Consider the following 17,736-nt stretch of genomic DNA (forward strand, 5'->3'; position numbering starts at 1 on the left):
CCAAGAGGAAGCCAGCGTCCGGCCATCCCTGCACCGCCCCAGTACAGCTGGGGCTTCTTGGCACACCTGGGCATAGTGTTACCACCAGTGTCCCATAAAACTCAAGGAGGCGGGCTGCAGGGAAGTCATGCTCTCGTGCAGGCTGTGTTGGCAGAGTTGACACCTTGTGCGGTGCGGAGTCCCTGTGAAGGGCACCAGAGTTAGGATCATCGCCCAGGTGAAGGGAGGAGCCAGTGATTCCTAAGTAGGGATTTTTCTGTGCCCGTCTGGACACTGTCTGGAGCCAAGTGCAAGTCCTGGTTCTAACACGTACCAGCTTTTTGTCCTTGAACAAGAAGTTGCTGTTTTACTTTGCTTGTCCAGAAAGAGGGGATGACAGTGGTCCCTACCTCATTAGGCTGTCAGTATTAAATGAACTCCTGCCCTACAGGGCCTAGTACATAGCGAGTACTCAGTGAGGGCTAGCTGTTATTATTAACATCTTTCTCACTGTTATGTCACCTTCCGATGGTTTAAAGGACAACGAAGATGATCCGTTCTTGGACCTGGTGGAAGCAGCCACTACTACAGACGAGCCCCACGTTCATTTATGCAAACCACAAACCACGCCGAAAGGCAGTAGTATACAAAGGCTGGGATGGGAATCCTTAGCCCCGCCCCGTGTAAAAGCCGGCTCCGGTCACCCCTGTCCCTCCCAGTCTCACTTCCCACGCCAGGAGGCTTGGTGATGAAGACACTGCTGTCTTTTCACCTGATCAAACGTACATTTTCACCAGACCCCTGTCTAGATTCTTCATTGGATGATGAATTGTTTCCAGGTAGGTCTTGTCTGAATCGCTGTTTACTGTTTAGTTTCTCTCTGGGGCTCTAATTGGGCTTTTCCACTCCTAACATGATTAGGTCCTACTAGCTGGTTTGCGTAGCTGTTGTAACAGCAAGTGCCAGTTGCTTTTTTTTTTTTTTTTTTTTTTTTTAAAGAGGCACATTGGCATATTTTAAGCAGGATGATGTGTCCAGAAAGGGTGTTAAAAGGTACCATCGTCCTAGGTAAGACTTGAGCAAGCCGAGACCTAGCTTTGAAAGGCAGATTTGTTTCTTCAACCAGACAAGAAAGGACCCAGCAGAGCAGAAACACAACTTGTAGCCAGTCCTTTCTGTGATCGAGAAACGAGCACCTTCTTTTTCCCCTCACACTTCTGCCGGTTTTAGTTATCGGGGTGTTGGAAAATGCCCACATCCCTCTGCTTGTCTCCTTCCCCACTGAAGTTTTGTGGTCCACTGGAAGTTTAATGATCGTTGCTATCTGTTTCAGTTTTACATCCATGTGAACTCCTGCCATAGTGATCCGTGATCAGGTTGCTTGTGTCAGCTTAGCCACACAGCGTGTCTGGTTCAGAGATAGTAAAGCTTGTTTGGCTGGTGTGTTGTAATTTTTAAAAGGTACTAGCTGCTGCCAAGCATGAGGAAATGTCCCTTGTTGATAATCCTCTGATTTTTTGTCCAGATCAATGGATTTAACTCCCTTTGTATTTTTGTGGTCCTACAAATGGAAAGTTGTGGGGTTTTGTTGTTGTTTTTCCTGGTTAAGATTTCAGTGGGAAGAGCCTGGGAAATTTTGTGAAGAGGCAGCGTTTTTGTTGAGGAGAAACCAAATGTGTCCTCTAGAAATGTGACTTGTACCAACGCAAATTGGTCTGAATCCTCGAAATCTTAAATTCGTTTGTTGATAGCGCCGGAAGATGTACTGCAGAGAAAATGCCGTGTGTCAGATAGACTCTGTTTTTGTCCCCATAAGCACCCATTTGTTGAGGATCGGCTATGAGCGTGTTGGCATATACTGCTGTAGGTGCTTCATAAATGAATGAGGGGAGTCCCTATCCCCATGGAACTCAGCAGTTTCTTATTTTGTGGGCACAGCATTGGTGAAGACTCAACGGTTTCAATCTGGTGTGTTATCTGCACAGATAAAGGTTGAACAGAATTGCAGAAGCAATACAACGAAAAGACTGATGAACACAGCAGGATGTTTCTTAATGTAATTTGCATTTGACCAGAGTCTGATTATCTTTTGTTTTATGTGAGGACATGACTACAGTCAGTGTAACTTAGACCTGGCATCTGTTCCTGTGGCTCTTTAGTTAAGCCTGAGCGTGAATGGTGCCTTTGGACAGGTGGTTGTATTTCTTGAGACGTTAGTCTTTCTCACCTTGTAGGGCTGGGTTGTCCATTTTTTTTGGGTTGTCCAAGGCTTCTTCATGAACAGTATTTCTTAAGAGTCTTTATTAAAAACCTCTTTCTCAAGATGGGGCGAGCATCTGAAAGATTAATTCAAGGCAACGTGTGAAAAGCCTGATGAAGAGGGAGGAACCGAGGTGGGTAGAGGTCAGGGAGCTGATCCCCGGTCCATCCCTGAGGATGCTGGTGTCAGAAGCTCAGGGAAGGTTAGAGGCTTTGAGGATTTCCCAAAAGAGGGTGCACCCAGGTGGGGGGTGCAGGGGTGTCCACGGCCAGTGGGTTCACTTTCTCTCTCAGTCTTCTTTGGGCCAGTGGCAGTGACCTACCGTTGACTGACCCAGCACACAGATGGGAAGTCTTTTGGAAGGCAGAATGTCCTGTGAGGATGGAGTGGTGACCTTTGGCCTCACCAGCATCGCCAGCCGCGGGAGAAGTACCAGCCTCTAGCTGGGGACTGACCCGCTGCTATTTTACTTTGAAATTCCTCAACACAGAACATTACGAACCAAGCACTATCATTTTCTTTCTTTTTTTTTTTTTTAACAGCTTTATTGACATACAATAAACACATATTTAAAGTGTAAAAAAAAAAATCTGTTGATTGTCTAGCAACCATTTAAGGACTTAAGCACCTTACTTAAAACTGTCGAATTTACCAGCTATTAGCATTTTAACATTCATTGAACAGTCCCAGGATATTATTGGACACCATAGTGAGTGCCATATTTGAATTGTTTTAAATAAACGAAATCACCCTGATATGAAGGGACAGTAGAATTAGCAAAAATTTGAAACTAGAGGATTGTGTTGAGGTCGTTTTATCTTGCTAAATCAGTCACATGAGGCAGTATTTTGAGACTAGTTGGAAAATGTTTTTAAGATTAAAAAAAAAAAATCTATGTACATCTTATAATTTGGGAGAAGGCGTAATTTGTCTTTTCCTCTGGTACTGTTACTGTTGCTTCTCATTCTTAAAAGATAATTGGAGACTGTAACCCTAGATTAATGTATCATCTGGGAGTAGATAAAGTCATGTGTGAGGATCTACTGTGATCGTTGTCAGATTTTAAAAATTGCAGCCTGGGGTGGGGTGGGCTAATGTGGAAAGAAAAATTCTCTTCTTCTGGTCTCTCAGTCTAATATGTAGATGTTTGTGTTGGGTCAGGACCTGACAATTAGGCCTATAGATTTTTCTCTGTCTTTTCTTGGAATCCTAGAGGAAAACAAAGTTGAATGCCAATATTTACTTAGCGTGAAAGATTGCAATATTATTTTCTAGATATCAATGTGGTGTTCCATTTCACCCGTACGATAAAACCTACTTATTTTTTAACTGGTGTGGAATTTTGGTGGTTTGGGTTGTAATGGAAATTCAATTCAATTTTGGTTCTCTTTCCATTTAAGAGAAATTTCTGTAGTTTCCATGTCCCTTTTCTCCCCAGCCTGGCGTGTCTAGTTCATCGAAATGACTTGAGGCTTTATGATAGTGTTTAATTTTGCGGTGTCATCATCAGAAAGGTATCTCCTGGTGGTTTTATCTGTAGCCCACCCTTGGAGCCAGCCCAAAGCAAACAGACTGGAAGAGTTTGGTGTCTTTTAGTCTAGTTAATGCTTCTGGCCTAAATATTTTAATGCACATTGTTAGAGTTGCCTTCAATTGTGGTGAAACCACAATTGCTAATATAAGGGTTTGAAACGCCTTGCTGATCTTTTAAGAGGAAAAGCCACCCCAAAATGAACGAGCAGATACTTTTTTGAGACAAGTTCTGCGTGAACAATCAATCCTGGCATTAAGGCTTTTTGGAATGTTTCTGTCCTGAGATGGTTGCCAAGAATTTGGGGTATGTTGTAAGTCCTCCACGTGAAATTTTACTACAATTTTAAGAATGGTTCTCTGTGCTGGGTATTTGTTAAGAGTATGGAAGAAACCCCATGGGTTCTCCAAGCTTCACTTTTCACCTGTTGGTCCAGTCTCCTCCTGCTCATCCAGGTCTGATGCCATTTTCAGGGCCCGATTGTGCTTTAAAGTACTCTAGACTTGGGACTCTTCTTCTGGGTGGTGATACATTTCGGACCTACCGAAAAGTGTGGAGAATCATAGAGGGAACACCGTGGGTTTCCATCCACCACCCAGTGAGGAGATAAAATACTACAAACACGAGCGAACCCTTCCTCAGTTCACTCTTCCTTCCTCTGGACACTGACCACTATTTTGAACTTGGCGTTTATCATGTGTTTATAGACTTTTACTAGGTATGTGTATATATTCATTAACCAGATGTATCATCATTTTCTCACGTTTTAGACATGCTCTCTGATACTAAACTGCTCGGTTTGCTTTGGTTTAAACTGTGGTTTTGGGATTTATCCATTAAAATGCACGTGACTCTAGGTTATCAACCGCCGTACGATACTCCTCACGAATATGCTACGATAGATTCATTTTATCGTTGGTGCGTCCTTGGGCTTACCATGTTTCGCGTTGGTCATGACAGTTTTGAACCTGTCTCTCTATGCTCGTGTTTAAAGTTTCTCTGTGGTATATACCTTGAGGAGAAATTGCTGGATCACAGGAAACGGGCATCTTCAACTCTTGACCTATTGCCTGATTGCTCTCCGAGGCAGTTGTGCCAGTTTGCATTCCATCCAGCAGCGCTGGGGAGTTCAGCTGCTCTCCGTGCTTGCAGGCACCCAGTATTGTTTGTCTTGATGTTGTGCCAGTCTGATGGGTGTGAAGTGATATCTTTGTGACTTAACATGTTCACTCTCCTCTTTACTAAGGGGCTGAACATCTTTTCCCGTGTTGCTTATGCTGGGTTGGTTTTAATCCGGGGACTCCAGGGCAGTTTCCCGGCTTTGTCTGAAAATAGGGAGAGGGAGAGGAAGAGGATGCAGGGGGAACCCCATGGGGAGAGCAAAGAACAGGTCCAGAACTGTTGGGAAGGGATGGAAGCTAGAGGTTGAGGGAATGATGACCAGGAGGTGAGAACATGCAGCAGGCAGGTTATAGACTAGAAGCGAGAGGATCGTTGATTGAGTGTTGAGGCTACATTTGGCATGCGTCATTGTCCTGGCCAGGTCTCTCTGATTGGGGTACATTGTCCATGTTTTTTTTGGGTTTTGTTTTGTTTTAAAGATTTTATTTATTTATTTATTCATGAGAGACAGAGAGAGAGAGGGAGAGGGAGAGGGAGAAGCAGGCTCCCTGCGGGGAGTCCGACGTGGGACTCGATCCCAGGACCCCAGGATGGCAACCTGAGCCAAAGGCAGATGCTCAACCACTGAGCCACCAGCTGCCCCATCCATGCTTTGTTGAACTGAAGCTGGCGCTGGCGAACATCGTGTCCGGGGCCTCTTCCATTGAGCACAACAGCAAGGCTGGACTTCGGAAGTTCTCCTGTTCACCCAGTCGCTTTTTGAAGTTCTTTTGGGAAGGCAGCGTGCTTCTCTGGAAACCATGCTGCAGTGAATGTTCTCGTTCGTGTCTTCTTTGCACAGGTGCCTTCGTTTCTCCGGGGTCCAGGCCCTGCAATGGAAGTGCTGCTCGTAGGATGTGTCCGGCTGCAGCTCTGCTAGGTGTTGCCAGACGGTTCCCCAAAGTGGTTGCAGGAAACAGAGTTTTTCTGATGTGCAGCTTCCGCGGCCCTCATCCCAGTTTCTGACTGTCCAGAGGCGTAGGGAGGTCTGGGGTGGGTTTTAGGCACCTGGGAATTTTTTTTTTTAACATGTGCCACAGCTGATTTTGATCTGCCTCTGAAGCCAAGAAACCACTGTGTCAGACAGGCAGCTCCGCAAGGACAGGAGCTCCGGGTATGTGTCCACTGCTGATTTCTTAGCATTCAGCGCAGGGCCTGGCACGTGCTGGGCGCTCAACAGATGGTTACTGGAAAACTGAGCGAAGAGCCGTAAGCCTGGTAGGACGGAAGAAATGCCTGCAGTCAAGCAGTGCTCCTCAGATTTTACTGTCCACAGGAATTACCTGGGGATCCTGTTAAAATGCGGAGTCTGATTCTGTAGGTCTGGAGTGGGGCCGAGAGTGTGCGTTTCAGGCATGGCCAGAGTCTCCTGGCTTGGGGCGCACACTGAGAACAGCCAGTTCCCAGGCGGGGAAAGAACGCGATTCCTTCCTCCATCGAGATCTAAAGTGGACGAGTTTAGGATTCGGGACCCTAGATGGCAAAGCCCACTTCCTCATCTCTTTGGAACACAGAAAGGCAGGTGACAAAGTATCTTTTTTCCCATGGCACTTTTGGGAAGACCCGAAGGAGATCCTGCTGCCTATGGAAGCATTTTGTGGACTGTGATGCGCTCGCACACGTTACGTTTTATAATGTTCACTCTTGTAGGGAATTAATGGTTTCCTTCAGTTTGCTCACATCACAGAGCTGTTGTTAAACTGAACAGATTTGGGGAAAGCTACCAATAAGTTCCAGTAGTTTATAGATACACCAGAAACCACGAAGGACACATACTGACATCCGAGCATCACTGGTTTTTTGGAATTCTGCTTCTGATCTGACCCACTATCTAGTGGGCATTTTGAGAGGAGTGGGATGGGGGGAGGAGGTTGGGCCAGAGCAGAGGCAAAATTCACCTTGTGGTGTGGTTTTGACTGCAGGTGCTGGGAGGTGGGGGTTCCCTTCTCACTGGTTTGTGGTAGGAGGAGGAATGGGGCTAGAGAGAGGCCCACCACTCTCCACCACTCAGCTCTGCACTGTAGCAGATGCCAGGACAGTAGAGAGGCTCTCTGATTTACTCCGCAAGTCAGACACTTCTTAAAGTGGGGGTTGGGGGGCTCCAAATAGCTATTGGGTATTAATTGATCTACTGTAGGTAAAATCAGAGTTATTCAGGGTAAACTAGGCTGGGGGTCCTCCCAAAGTTAAGCCATCAAAGGACACAGCCATTTAAAAAAAAAATCTTTAAAGATTTTATTTATTTATTCACGAGAGACACACACACAGAGAGGCAGAGACACAGGCAGAGGGAGAAGCAGGCTCCATGCAGGGAGCCTGACGTGGGACTCGATCCTGGGACTCCAGGATCACACCCTGGGCCGAAGGCGGATGCTCCACGGCTGAGCCACCCAGGCGTCCCAGGACACAGCCATTTAAATGCAGCATCTCAGGGTGCTTTATTTATTGGGGCTATTGGCTCATCCTTGTGAGAGAGGCAGTGTAGTATAGTGAGAGGAGAGGAAATAAAATAAAAAAGTGACATTCAGAACTAGTGTGTGTTGTATGCTACAGTTTCTTTTATTCCCAACCTTCATTATATCTTTTTATTCCCAAGTCTTCCCTTTGTCTTTGAACCACTTGAACTTAGTAGTAGTTTTCCTTCAATGCGTTCAACTTCTTTTAATTTGGCCTCATTTTGTGTTAAGGCATCTGATGTTACGGGTTCGATGAGCTAGTTATATGCTTTTCTAATGCCTATCAAAAACATACTTGCTGTAGATACAAATATCAAGTCATTATGTTGTACACCTGAAACTAATATAATGCAGTGTGTCAGTTATACCTCAATTGAAAAAAAAAAACACACACATAATTGCTAGAGTTAAGTGTTCATACTTGTACCACCTAAAATGATCTCACCTCCCTCTGGGATTCATGGTCCATAGTTTGGGGGAGGCACTGGCCCAGATAAGAGGTTCATTATGATAATTGAAATAACTGGCTATTGGAGGAACACTTTTTTTTTTTTTTAAAGGAATCTCTGTGTGCAGCATGGGTCTTGAACTCATGACCCCGAGATCAAGAGTCACATGCTATACCGATTGAGCCAGCCAAGCACCCCTAGAGGAATATTGTTAAACTGGATTGTAGATTTACAGGTTGGTCAGCTTCCCTGGGAGGCAGGTTAGCCTGTGGAAGAGATCTGGTTGGACCTCCCACAAGTCCAGATCGGGTGTGAAGGTTCCATTGTTCCCACTCTCAGACTGCTCGTCACCCATCACATGGGGGTGACAAGAGAACTTCCGTCCCTGGGGCATTGTGGGGCTGAAATGGAATCATGAGTCTAGCGCTTAGCCCAGGGCCTGACCGCTTTACTACTGTCTTCTTCTAGTGCCCCTGTTTTTTCCACCAACACTGGAGTCCAAATGATGGAGCGGGAAGCGCCCTGGTACCTGAGGTCCCAGGTTCCAGTGTTGACCCGGCCGCTTTGTAGTTTTCCCGACATGGGGCAGACGACTTAGGCCTCTCCAGGGGATGAGATGTTAATAATTAAGGACCATTCCTGCTGGTGAGTGGTGGTGAGAAGAGGAGCACCCCACTGCAGCCCTAGCTTGGCTTCCAGTTAGAGAGAGGACTAGGGTTGGGGCAAGCCCAGAGGGGGCTGAAGGAGGAAGAAGCTGTGATTTCCGACTGAGATGGCCAGCGCTGGACACAGCGCTGATGGTGGCAAAACGTTTGTAATCATCAGTCAGGATACGGTGTCCTTCCCTTTCCCGATAAAGGAGGGCGCATCGTGAAGTCAAAGACTTCTCGCCGTCTAGTAACCGTCTAACAAACCCTTCTGTATAGCCTGGCGTACCCAGTTCGGTGTTCCTAGCTAAGGAGTAGCCAAGCTCAGTGTGTTTTTTTTTTTTTTAATAAAGTTCTTAAAGAGGTAGCATGAGTGCCCATGCTAGAAGTTTCCAGTAGCAGAAAAGGATTTAATATTGGTAATAGTTGCATCCTCTGACTCTTGTCTCTGGTGCGGGTCATTGTCGTGGTTTCTTCTTCTTCCATGCAGCAGCGTACGCACATATAAGCAGGTATGCTTATGGGTCCCTTGTAGTTTTTAAAAACCCAGCTAGTGCTTTGAGCATGGGCTGATGCGTCCCGATGTGCCCCTGGCTCCATGTGCCTTGGAGGTGGCCTGGTGCTCGTCAGTGAAGGGCATCCTCATTCTTTTTTAATGCCTGCGGAGTATTCGGTTGCTTGGATGCACCGCGTTCCCTTACCCAGAGCCCCGCTCCTGGGCGGTCTGTGGTTTTTACCAGCCTTGCTGTCGGGAACAGATTTCCATATGTCCACATGTCATTGTGCATATGTGGGACGGGAGCCCACGACTCCCTTCTTCGAAATGGATTCGCGGTTGTAACTTGGACGGATTTTGCCAGATTGCCCTCCACCGGCACCACGTGCAACTCTGGTTACCCACGGCCTTGGCCAAGGCAGCGTGTTCTCCAGAAACCCTGTGCTCCTTTGCCAGTCAGGGGCAAAAAATCGTGTCCCGGTATATTTATAGGTTGCGTTTCTCTTGTTAGGAGTGAGCCGGAGCAGCTATTCACACGTTCAGGAAAACAAGCTCGATTTCATTTAACTGTTTTGTTCTTGGCAGTTATTTCCCCAGTCTGCAGGGAAGGGCCGGTTTTACTTTTATTTTCAATCTGTCGCAGACTGATGTTTTTGTAAAATACAATAAAAAAGAGAATCATTAGCCAAGTGGGATTAAAAACTCTGAAGAGACATGAGCGCACAAGGCCCTGTTTTCTTATGATGAAACCTGACGGATACGGAATCCCTCCATCCATACATTCCTTTTTTTTTTTTTTTGATCCATCCATACGTCTTAACCTGCTTTTAGTTGTGAGTTATTAGCCTTGATAACGCGGCCATGGGGTGCCCCTTACTCCTCTCTTTTCTCCCATCGCCGCCCGGTTTGGGGACGAGAGAAGAGAGCGCAGGACTGTATGTTTTCTGCTCACGGTCAGTCCTGGGTAGATCATTATCCGATGGAGCAAAAGAGCTCTGATGGTGCAGGACCACTCCCGGGGGCAGGGGGGCCACGCAGAGCCGTCGGGTACACGGGCCCCTGCCATGCCCCGTGCCGTGGGGTGGGGTACCCGTGTCCTGCCGTTGTCATTGATGGGGACCTCGAGCTTGAATTACTACAGGCCCTGGGTGGAGAATGCTCACAATCACCCTATTAGTCACATTTGCACAGTTGACCTCCCAGACCCCCGGGCCTTTGCGGGGATCCCCGGGCCCTGCCAAGCTGCTTTTCTGGGAAGTGATGTGATGGAAGGGGTTCCTGGGAGGGGAGGTGCTTGAGAGACCCCAGAAGCCAGCCGGCATCCTGGGGTGGGGGGTGGGTGGTGGGTGGAGGGGTGGGGAGGGAGGGGTGGTTTGCAGAACCCCCGACTGGGAATGAGTCTTTGCCTCCAGTGCACTGTGTTCAGTGACCACCGCCACCCCCCCCCCCCCCCCCCGCCTCCTTCAGCTGCAAGATAGACACACACACACCAGCATCTTTTGTTCTGCATCTTGAGTTGTAGTGTTACCTTTGCACGAGGAAGTTGTTACGCTGTCGCTGGACGTGTGGAGAGCTGTCTTGCAAACCCGAGCTGCTCTTTAATGTCCCTTCCTGTGATGACTTGAAATCATCATGTCATCATGTGTCCCAGGGTCGTCCTTCTTCAATAGCAGACGTTTTTGTTTCTGTGTTGCGATCATTAAGTGAAGTCATCCTGAGATTTTTTGCTTTTTTCCTCGCTTATTTTTCCCTACATATCACGGAAGGCTTGGAAATGACCTGCTATGGTGGCGCAGAATGAAAACGTCCTTGAGCGGCCTTCTTGGGGACGCTGGCCCCTGGGGAGAGCCGGAGAGGCCCGGGAGGCGGAGGGGCGCCCTCGCACCCAGTGTTGGGGCTGCAGTGTGACGGATTCAGATCGTGAGTGTACACCTGACCTCGGCAGGAGCCTGAACCCCCCACTAACCTCATTTCCCTCAGCTGTGAAATAGGCCTTGTGAGTCCCCAGGAGGGATTTTGCTGGAGAGAGAGTTTTGTGTAGTGTTGCTCACTGGGACCGGGTGACCTGTCCGGTCTGAGTAGGATCAGGGGTCCATGGCCACCTGGGGGTTAGGGGACGAGGCGGTGTGTGGCCAAGGGCCAGAGAGCACACACTCAGAAGGAGCTCTGGCTCTCGGCCTGCGCCCTGTGTCTGCAGCTGTGGAATTACTAAAAATATGAATGAAAAGGTCGTCTCCCCTGACTGGTGGTCAGGAGTCTGGGCTCTGAGTCTGAATGGCCTACATTTGAGTCCCGTCTCTGCCTTTACAGGCTGAGTGAACGTGGGCAGCTTCCCTGCATTTCTTCACGAGTCAAACACAGATAATATGTGTAATCTGGCTTAGGCTAGTGGATAAGATTAAGTGAATTATGTAGACATGAAGTCCCTGTGTGAGTGGCACATACCACTTACCCGTCCTCGTTTGCCAGATTTGTTCACTTTGCAAATTTATTTAAGTGCCTTGTACAGCAGATGCTCCGTTAGGCCCCGGCAATCCAGTCAGACCTAACAGAGTGTGTCCTCCTAGAGTTCGTGGCCTGGCATAGAGAGATTAGCAAGCTTTTCGGTAAATATATTGGGCTTCCTGGGCCTTAATGTCTCTGTCACAACTACTCTACTGTTGTGAAAGTGGCTGCAGGAAATAAATGGATGACTGTGGCCGTGTTCCAATAAAACTTTATTTACAAAAGTAGTCGTGCCAGATTTGGCCCAGGGGCCATCGCTCGCCACCCTGTGGTTCGTTGGGAAAACACGTTAAATAATCACAAGCATGTTACTACAAATCGTGATAGGTTTTATGAAGCTACATACAGGATTCCATGAGAGAAAAAGGTCAGGGAAGGTGGCTTCGAAGAAGTGGCGCTGAAGCAGAATGGTGAGGAGAAGGTAGCCGGAAAGAGCAGGGGGGGGGGGGTGTAGCTCAAGGGGCTGGGGAACTGGCCTCTTGGCTCAGAACTACAGCCTGCATTTCTATCATTTAGAAGTACAGCAGATATTTTGCAGCCTGCTTTGGATTAAAAAAAATGGAAAATTTCCATATCTAAGTCATACCAATTCTCTTCCCCCCTCCTACTCCCTCACCCCTGTTAGAATCAGATGAGCAAGCGTGTTAATAATTAACACGTTTTGGGGTGCCTGGCTGGCTCAGTCAGTTTAGCATGTGATTTCTTTTCTTTTCTTTTCTTTTCTTTTCTTTTCTTTTCTTTTCTTTTCTTTTCTTTTTTTCTTTTCTTTTCTTTTCTTTTCTTTTCTTTTCTTTTCTTTTTCTTTCTTTTCTCTCCTTCCTTCCTTCCTTTTTTTTTTTTAGAGAGATTGCATGAGAAGGAGAAAGAGCAAAGGGAGAGAGAGGGGGAATCCCAAGCAGACTTCACACTAAGCGTGGAGCCTGACAGGGGGCTTGATCTCACAACCCTCAGATGGTGACCTGAGCCCAAATCAAGAATTGGATGCTTAACCCACTGAGGTAAAAGCCCCTGGAGTATGTGACTCTTGATCTCAGGGTTGTAGGTTTGAGCCCCACATTGGGTGAAGAGATTATTTAAAAATAAAAAATAAAAAAAAAATCTAAAAAGAAAAAAAATATACACACACACACACGAATACATTTTGTTATGCATTTTTTTGGTAGCTTTTTTCCCTATTACATTGTTTGCCTTATATTATTGTCCATATCTAAAAATTGAGAAGTTTGAGCAGTAAGATTGTGTATTCATTGTTAGGTATAAAATACTTTTTGATGCTGTTTTCTCTTTTTGCCTTGTTAAGCTTAAATTTTTTTTTTTAATGTTTTTTCCCCTATTTGGCTAAAGATTCACGGAGCTGAAAACCATCTGGGGGAAAAAAGCCATTTTCCTATTGATTACATCCTGAGTTTTTCCTGACTTCCAACCTCAATTTTACATTTCCTTTAAACACGTTGCAGCTCTGTAGAGATTTTATAGAAAAGGACAGATGTGCTGCTGCTCACTGTGGATATTTCAAGGGATGCTTTGGAGTTAGGGGTTTGTCTCTACAACTTTGTGACCTCTTCAGGAAGGTTTCGATTTTTGCCATTCTGGGATTTCCAGGGGACTCTGCTTCCTTGAGAGTCAGTATGGTGCAGGGGTCGGGAGCATGCTGGTGTGCGCTCAGACCCAGGTCCACACTTGGCTGTGTGAACGTGGATAAAGGTACCTACCCCCTCTGGGCCCCAGTTCTCTTATCTTTAACATGAGGGCGATAATGGCATTCACCTCATAGAGTTAAATTGTGAGGATAAAAGGAACAAAATACGCATCACATCCTCGCGGCAGTGAGGGGCATGGTAAGGATGCTTTATCTGTTATCATTACTAATCACCGCTAGGGAACCTGTGACTGTAGCTGCTCTTTAATCAGGCTTGCATCTGACTCATCCTGAGATCTTGGGCTGCTTCACCTCATTTGTGTTTCCCACTGTCTGTAGGGCTGTAGGCGTGACCTTTAGTCACGGGAAGTCAGGGAACACCAGTCCTTTCGAAGGCTAGTTCTCTGTGTACGTTTGTACTTTGAAAACCTACATGATAAGTAGCCTGGCCTTTTGAGCATAGACCTGAAAATGTGTCTTAAGCAGCAACATTCACTTGTCACATAGCTTTAATTCCTGGTTTATAATTAATGACTTGTTCTCTGTGTACTTAAAAATCCTTGTGTGTCATGCGTGGCCTTTAGTGCGTGTGTCCCTTCTTTACTTTGCACAAAATCAAAAGAGAGCCTGCCTAGGATGCCAAAAAAAAAGGGGGGGGCTATCCTGAGGTTATCATGGGTGAAGGAGGCTTACTTCTCTGGGCCTCGGTTTTTTTCCATCTGTGAAATGGGTCTAGTTGATCTCCAGGGACCCTTCCCGACCTCTGCGGAGTTTTGTTATTGCTGTTGTTCAGGCACTCCCCAACTGTGGCAATATTCTCATTGGCTTTTATGGATCTTGCAATGCCATCGTTCTGATTATATCATTCTCTTGAGCAAGATCCTATCTCCTTGTTATCCCCCCATGGAAGAAATTCTAATATGCTTTCCGTATAAACTGCTTTTAAAATCGCTTTAAAAAGAAAATGCCTTTCTGTACCATCTCAGGCATCTATGATTCGGCCTGCCCGGTGGTGGCGGCGGTGGTGGTGGTTGTTTATTTGGTGGTTTTGTAGCCCCCCTTGGCAGTCACAGAATTGCTCTCCGAAGTGCTTTGAAGAGCTAACATTACAGTCTTCTTGTTGGAACGTGTCCCAGCCCGGATTCTATTTTTAATAAAGTGTGGCGCATTGTTTTTCAAAGGTTACCAAATTTTTTACTGATGGAAATGAGATCTTTGTGTTTCTGTACCTCCGGACCCTGTGATTTGCCACCACGGAGAAGGTTTTTATTCAGCATCTGGTCATGGAGCAATTATCTTCAGTGCCTCCCACATCACCTCTTGTGCCTCTGTGCAGGGCGCCAGCAGGAGAAGGGTAGGCCCTCAGGTCTGTGGTGCACCTTGCAGTTTACGGAGTGCTGGTGACATTCCCGCTTTGGCTTCGGAGCAGTAGGTTGGCTGGATGCCCCCCACCCTTCCCCCACCTCCGCCAGGGAACCGAGGCCAAGAGAGGGAAGGGACCAAAACTCAAGGCGGATTCATACCGGGAGGGGAAACGGTGGCCAAAAACAGGCTGAATTGTGTGCCGTGGGCTTTAGGTTAACTGGTCTGCGGGATATCAGTCTGCTGATTTTTATTAAACATTTTTTTTATGGCAAATAATAGATGCTCGCAGTAAAAATTGTAAATAGTTGGGAAGAGAACACGGAACAGCCCCTTGGTGACCTCCTCATGTCCCAGCCCTACTCCTAGACCCCAGGGATAGTGATCATTTCTCAGGGATTCTGTTTGTTTTTTATTGTTGTTGTTTTAAGATTTTATTTATTTATTTGATAGAGCACTAGCAGGCTCTAGAGGGAGAGGGAGAAACAGGCTCGATGCCAGGACCCCGGGATCATGACCTAAGCCGACTGAGCCCCACCGGGGGCCCCTCTCAGCTGTTCCTGAAGGGGTTTCATTAGCATGTACACGGTGAACGCAGGTGGACTCGGTCTGCTGTGTCCACGCCATGTGCCCCCCATATAGGTGCCAGGCAGAAAGTAGGGCGTGCTGTGTGTTGATTAAATGAATGACATGTCCAGTATTGTCCTGTACATTGTCACTCTCTAGCATGTTTTTTTTTTATTTATTTTTTTTTATTTTTTATTTTTTTAAATTTTTATTTATTTATGATAGGAACACAGTGAGAGAGAGGCAGAGACGCAGGCAGAGGGAGAAGCAGGCTCCATGCACCGGGAGCCCGACGTGGGATTCGATCCCGGATCTCCAGGATCGCGCCCTGGGCCAAAGGCAGGCGCCAAACCGCTGCGCCACCCAGGGATCCCTCTCTAGCATGTTTTAACTTATCCCTGTATCTCGGACAGATTTGCATAGCAGTACCTGTGTGGCAACTTTACATTTTTTTTTTTTTTTTGATTTATTTATTTGAGAGACAGTGAGTGCGTTAGTGAGCAGGAAAGAGCCAGAGAGAGGGAGAGAGAGAATCTGAAGCAGATTCTGAGCTCAGGGCGGAGCCCAACACGGGGCTTGATCCCACCACAACCTCGAGATCGTGACCTGAGCCGAAACCAAGATTGGGATGCTTAACCCACGGAGCGCCCCCCCCCCCCCCCCCCCAGGTGCCCTGCAACTTTTCTTTCTTAAACAGCTGCATGGTATTCCATCATATGGATTACTATAATTTTCTAACCACGTCAGGTTGTTTCTAACTTTTTTTTTTCTGTTATAAAGCTTGCCCGTGAGGACCCTCTGAGGTACCAGTGGCTGGTTGTTGTTCCCTCAATATCCATTTTCCATTTCTAGCTGGTCACAGCTGCTCAGGGTGAAGCTAGCCACCACTGCCAAGCTCCCTTGCAGCGAGGTGTGGATGCCATACAGGTGCCCCGAGTGGGAGGCAGGGGTTGCATGGGTGAGGTTTCCTATTGTTGCTGCAAAAAATTACCACACACTTAGTAGCTCCAAATGACACACTTATTCTCCTAGAGCTCCAGAGGCCAGAAGTCCTAAAATCAAGGTGTCAGCCAGGCTGCCCACCTTCCAGAGGCTCTAGGAGAGAACACATTCCCTTGGCTTTTCCCGTTTCTGGAGGCTGCCTGCCTTCCGCGGCCCAGGGCCCTTCCTCGGAACTCTGCTCCTGTTGGCCCGTCTCCTCACCGACCCCCGCCTCTTGCCCCCTTCCTCTCTGGACCCTTGTGGTTACACTGGGCCCACCCAGGTAATCCAGGGTGATCCTCCCATCTCAGGATCCTTAAATTAATCGTACCTGCACAATCTCTTCCGTCATGTAAGCTAACAGATGCAGGTTCCAAGAACTAGGGTGTGGACATCTTTGAGGGGCTATTATTCTTCCTGTGACAGGCACTCCCGGGGCCTGGGGGTGGTCACTGAGGGATTCCCCAAGAAGGGTAATGGGGACAGCCAAGTGAGGAGGCTTGAGGAAGAGCCTTCAGATGATGGGTGGGATGGAATTTGAGGTGTCCTGAGGTGTGTGAGGAACAGAACGAAGGCCGTGGAGACAGGGCCAGAGGTACAAGGGAGTGGGTGGCAAGAGGTGACGCCAGAGACAGCAAGGGGAGTCACTGGAAGGTTTTCGAGCAGATTTGTATTTACAAAGGATATTTGTGCTGCCATGTTGACAGGGGGGTGAGAGGTGGGCCCATGGGTGTTGGTGGCCACTTAGGAGGCTGTTATAGTTTAGGGGAGAGACGCCGAAGCTTAAACAGAAGCAGAATGGCCTGAGAGATTGGAGGAGAGTGAACCCACAGACAGGGTGATGGGTGGGTCTGGCCAGACCCCCAGGCGAGAGATCTAGTGTCAGCCAGGAAGGAGGCAGCATTGTCATTTACTCCGTGAGGAAACACAGGAAAGGGTTGGATTTGGGGCAAGGAGAAGGGAATGCTCTAGTTTGGAGCAGATTGATTTTGAGGCCCTGTGAGATAAGCCCTTGGAAACGTCGATATTTATCGGGTCCGAATGAGCTCAGAAGTCAGTTTTCTGGGGTGAAGATGAAGTTTGAAATGGTAGCTGCTACTTGAGGCCACGTGAATGGTTTTTGCCTGGACTCCACGGAGAGGTGTGGAGAAGAGGGAAGAGGGCCTCGGTGCCTGGAGAAGGCTAGCAGCTGGAGTTGGCAGTGTTTGGAGCCCGTCGGGTGGGTGCATTGGGTGACGTGGGGATAGAATCCAGAAGGAGAGGCGTGGAGGTGAGGAAGGAGAGACAAGTCTTACAGAGTGTTAGGGAAAATGTCTAACAAATCGTATCAGTCTCCTCTTGCTGCTGTAACAGCTTACCCTTAACTCAGCCCCTTAAACAGTACAGATTTATTATTTCACGGTTCTGGAGGTCAGAGATCTGAAGTGGGCCTCCCTGAGCTAACAGGAAGGCAGTACAGGGCTACGTTCTTCCCTGGAGGCTCTAGCAGGGACTGTGTCTCGCCTTTTCCAGCTTCTAGAGGTTGCCTGTGTTCCTTGGTTCCTGCTCCCCTTCTTTCGTCTTCAAAATTAGCAAAGGCCGGTTGAGTCCTTTACACATGGCATCACTCTAGTCTTCATTCTGCTTCTGTCTCCCACTTTTAAGGATGCTCGTGATAACGTTGGGCCCACCAAGAGAATCCGGGACACTCCCTCTCTTTTAAG

General features: G+C 47.5%; 1 protein-coding gene across 8 annotated transcripts in view; it reads left to right on the forward strand.

Annotated features, from left to right (window-relative positions):
• USP46 (ubiquitin specific peptidase 46) overlaps nt 1–17,736 on the forward strand; it is a 99,305-nt gene that overhangs the window by 42,923 nt on the left and 38,646 nt on the right. For 2 of the 8 annotated variants that reach the window (XM_072749006.1, XM_026016495.2), the window contains one exon: nt 519–818. The exons of the other annotated variants lie outside the window; for them this stretch is intronic. In XM_072749006.1, coding sequence (XP_072605107.1) covers nt 801–818 — 18 coding nt within the window. In that variant the 5' untranslated portion in view covers nt 519–800. The remainder of the gene's footprint in view (nt 1–518; nt 819–17,736) is intronic. 8 annotated transcript variants of the gene reach the window in all.

The sequence above is a fragment of the Vulpes vulpes genome, chromosome 2, assembly GCF_048418805.1.
Source record: "Vulpes vulpes isolate BD-2025 chromosome 2, VulVul3, whole genome shotgun sequence".
NCBI lineage: Eukaryota > Metazoa > Chordata > Mammalia > Carnivora > Canidae > Vulpes > Vulpes vulpes.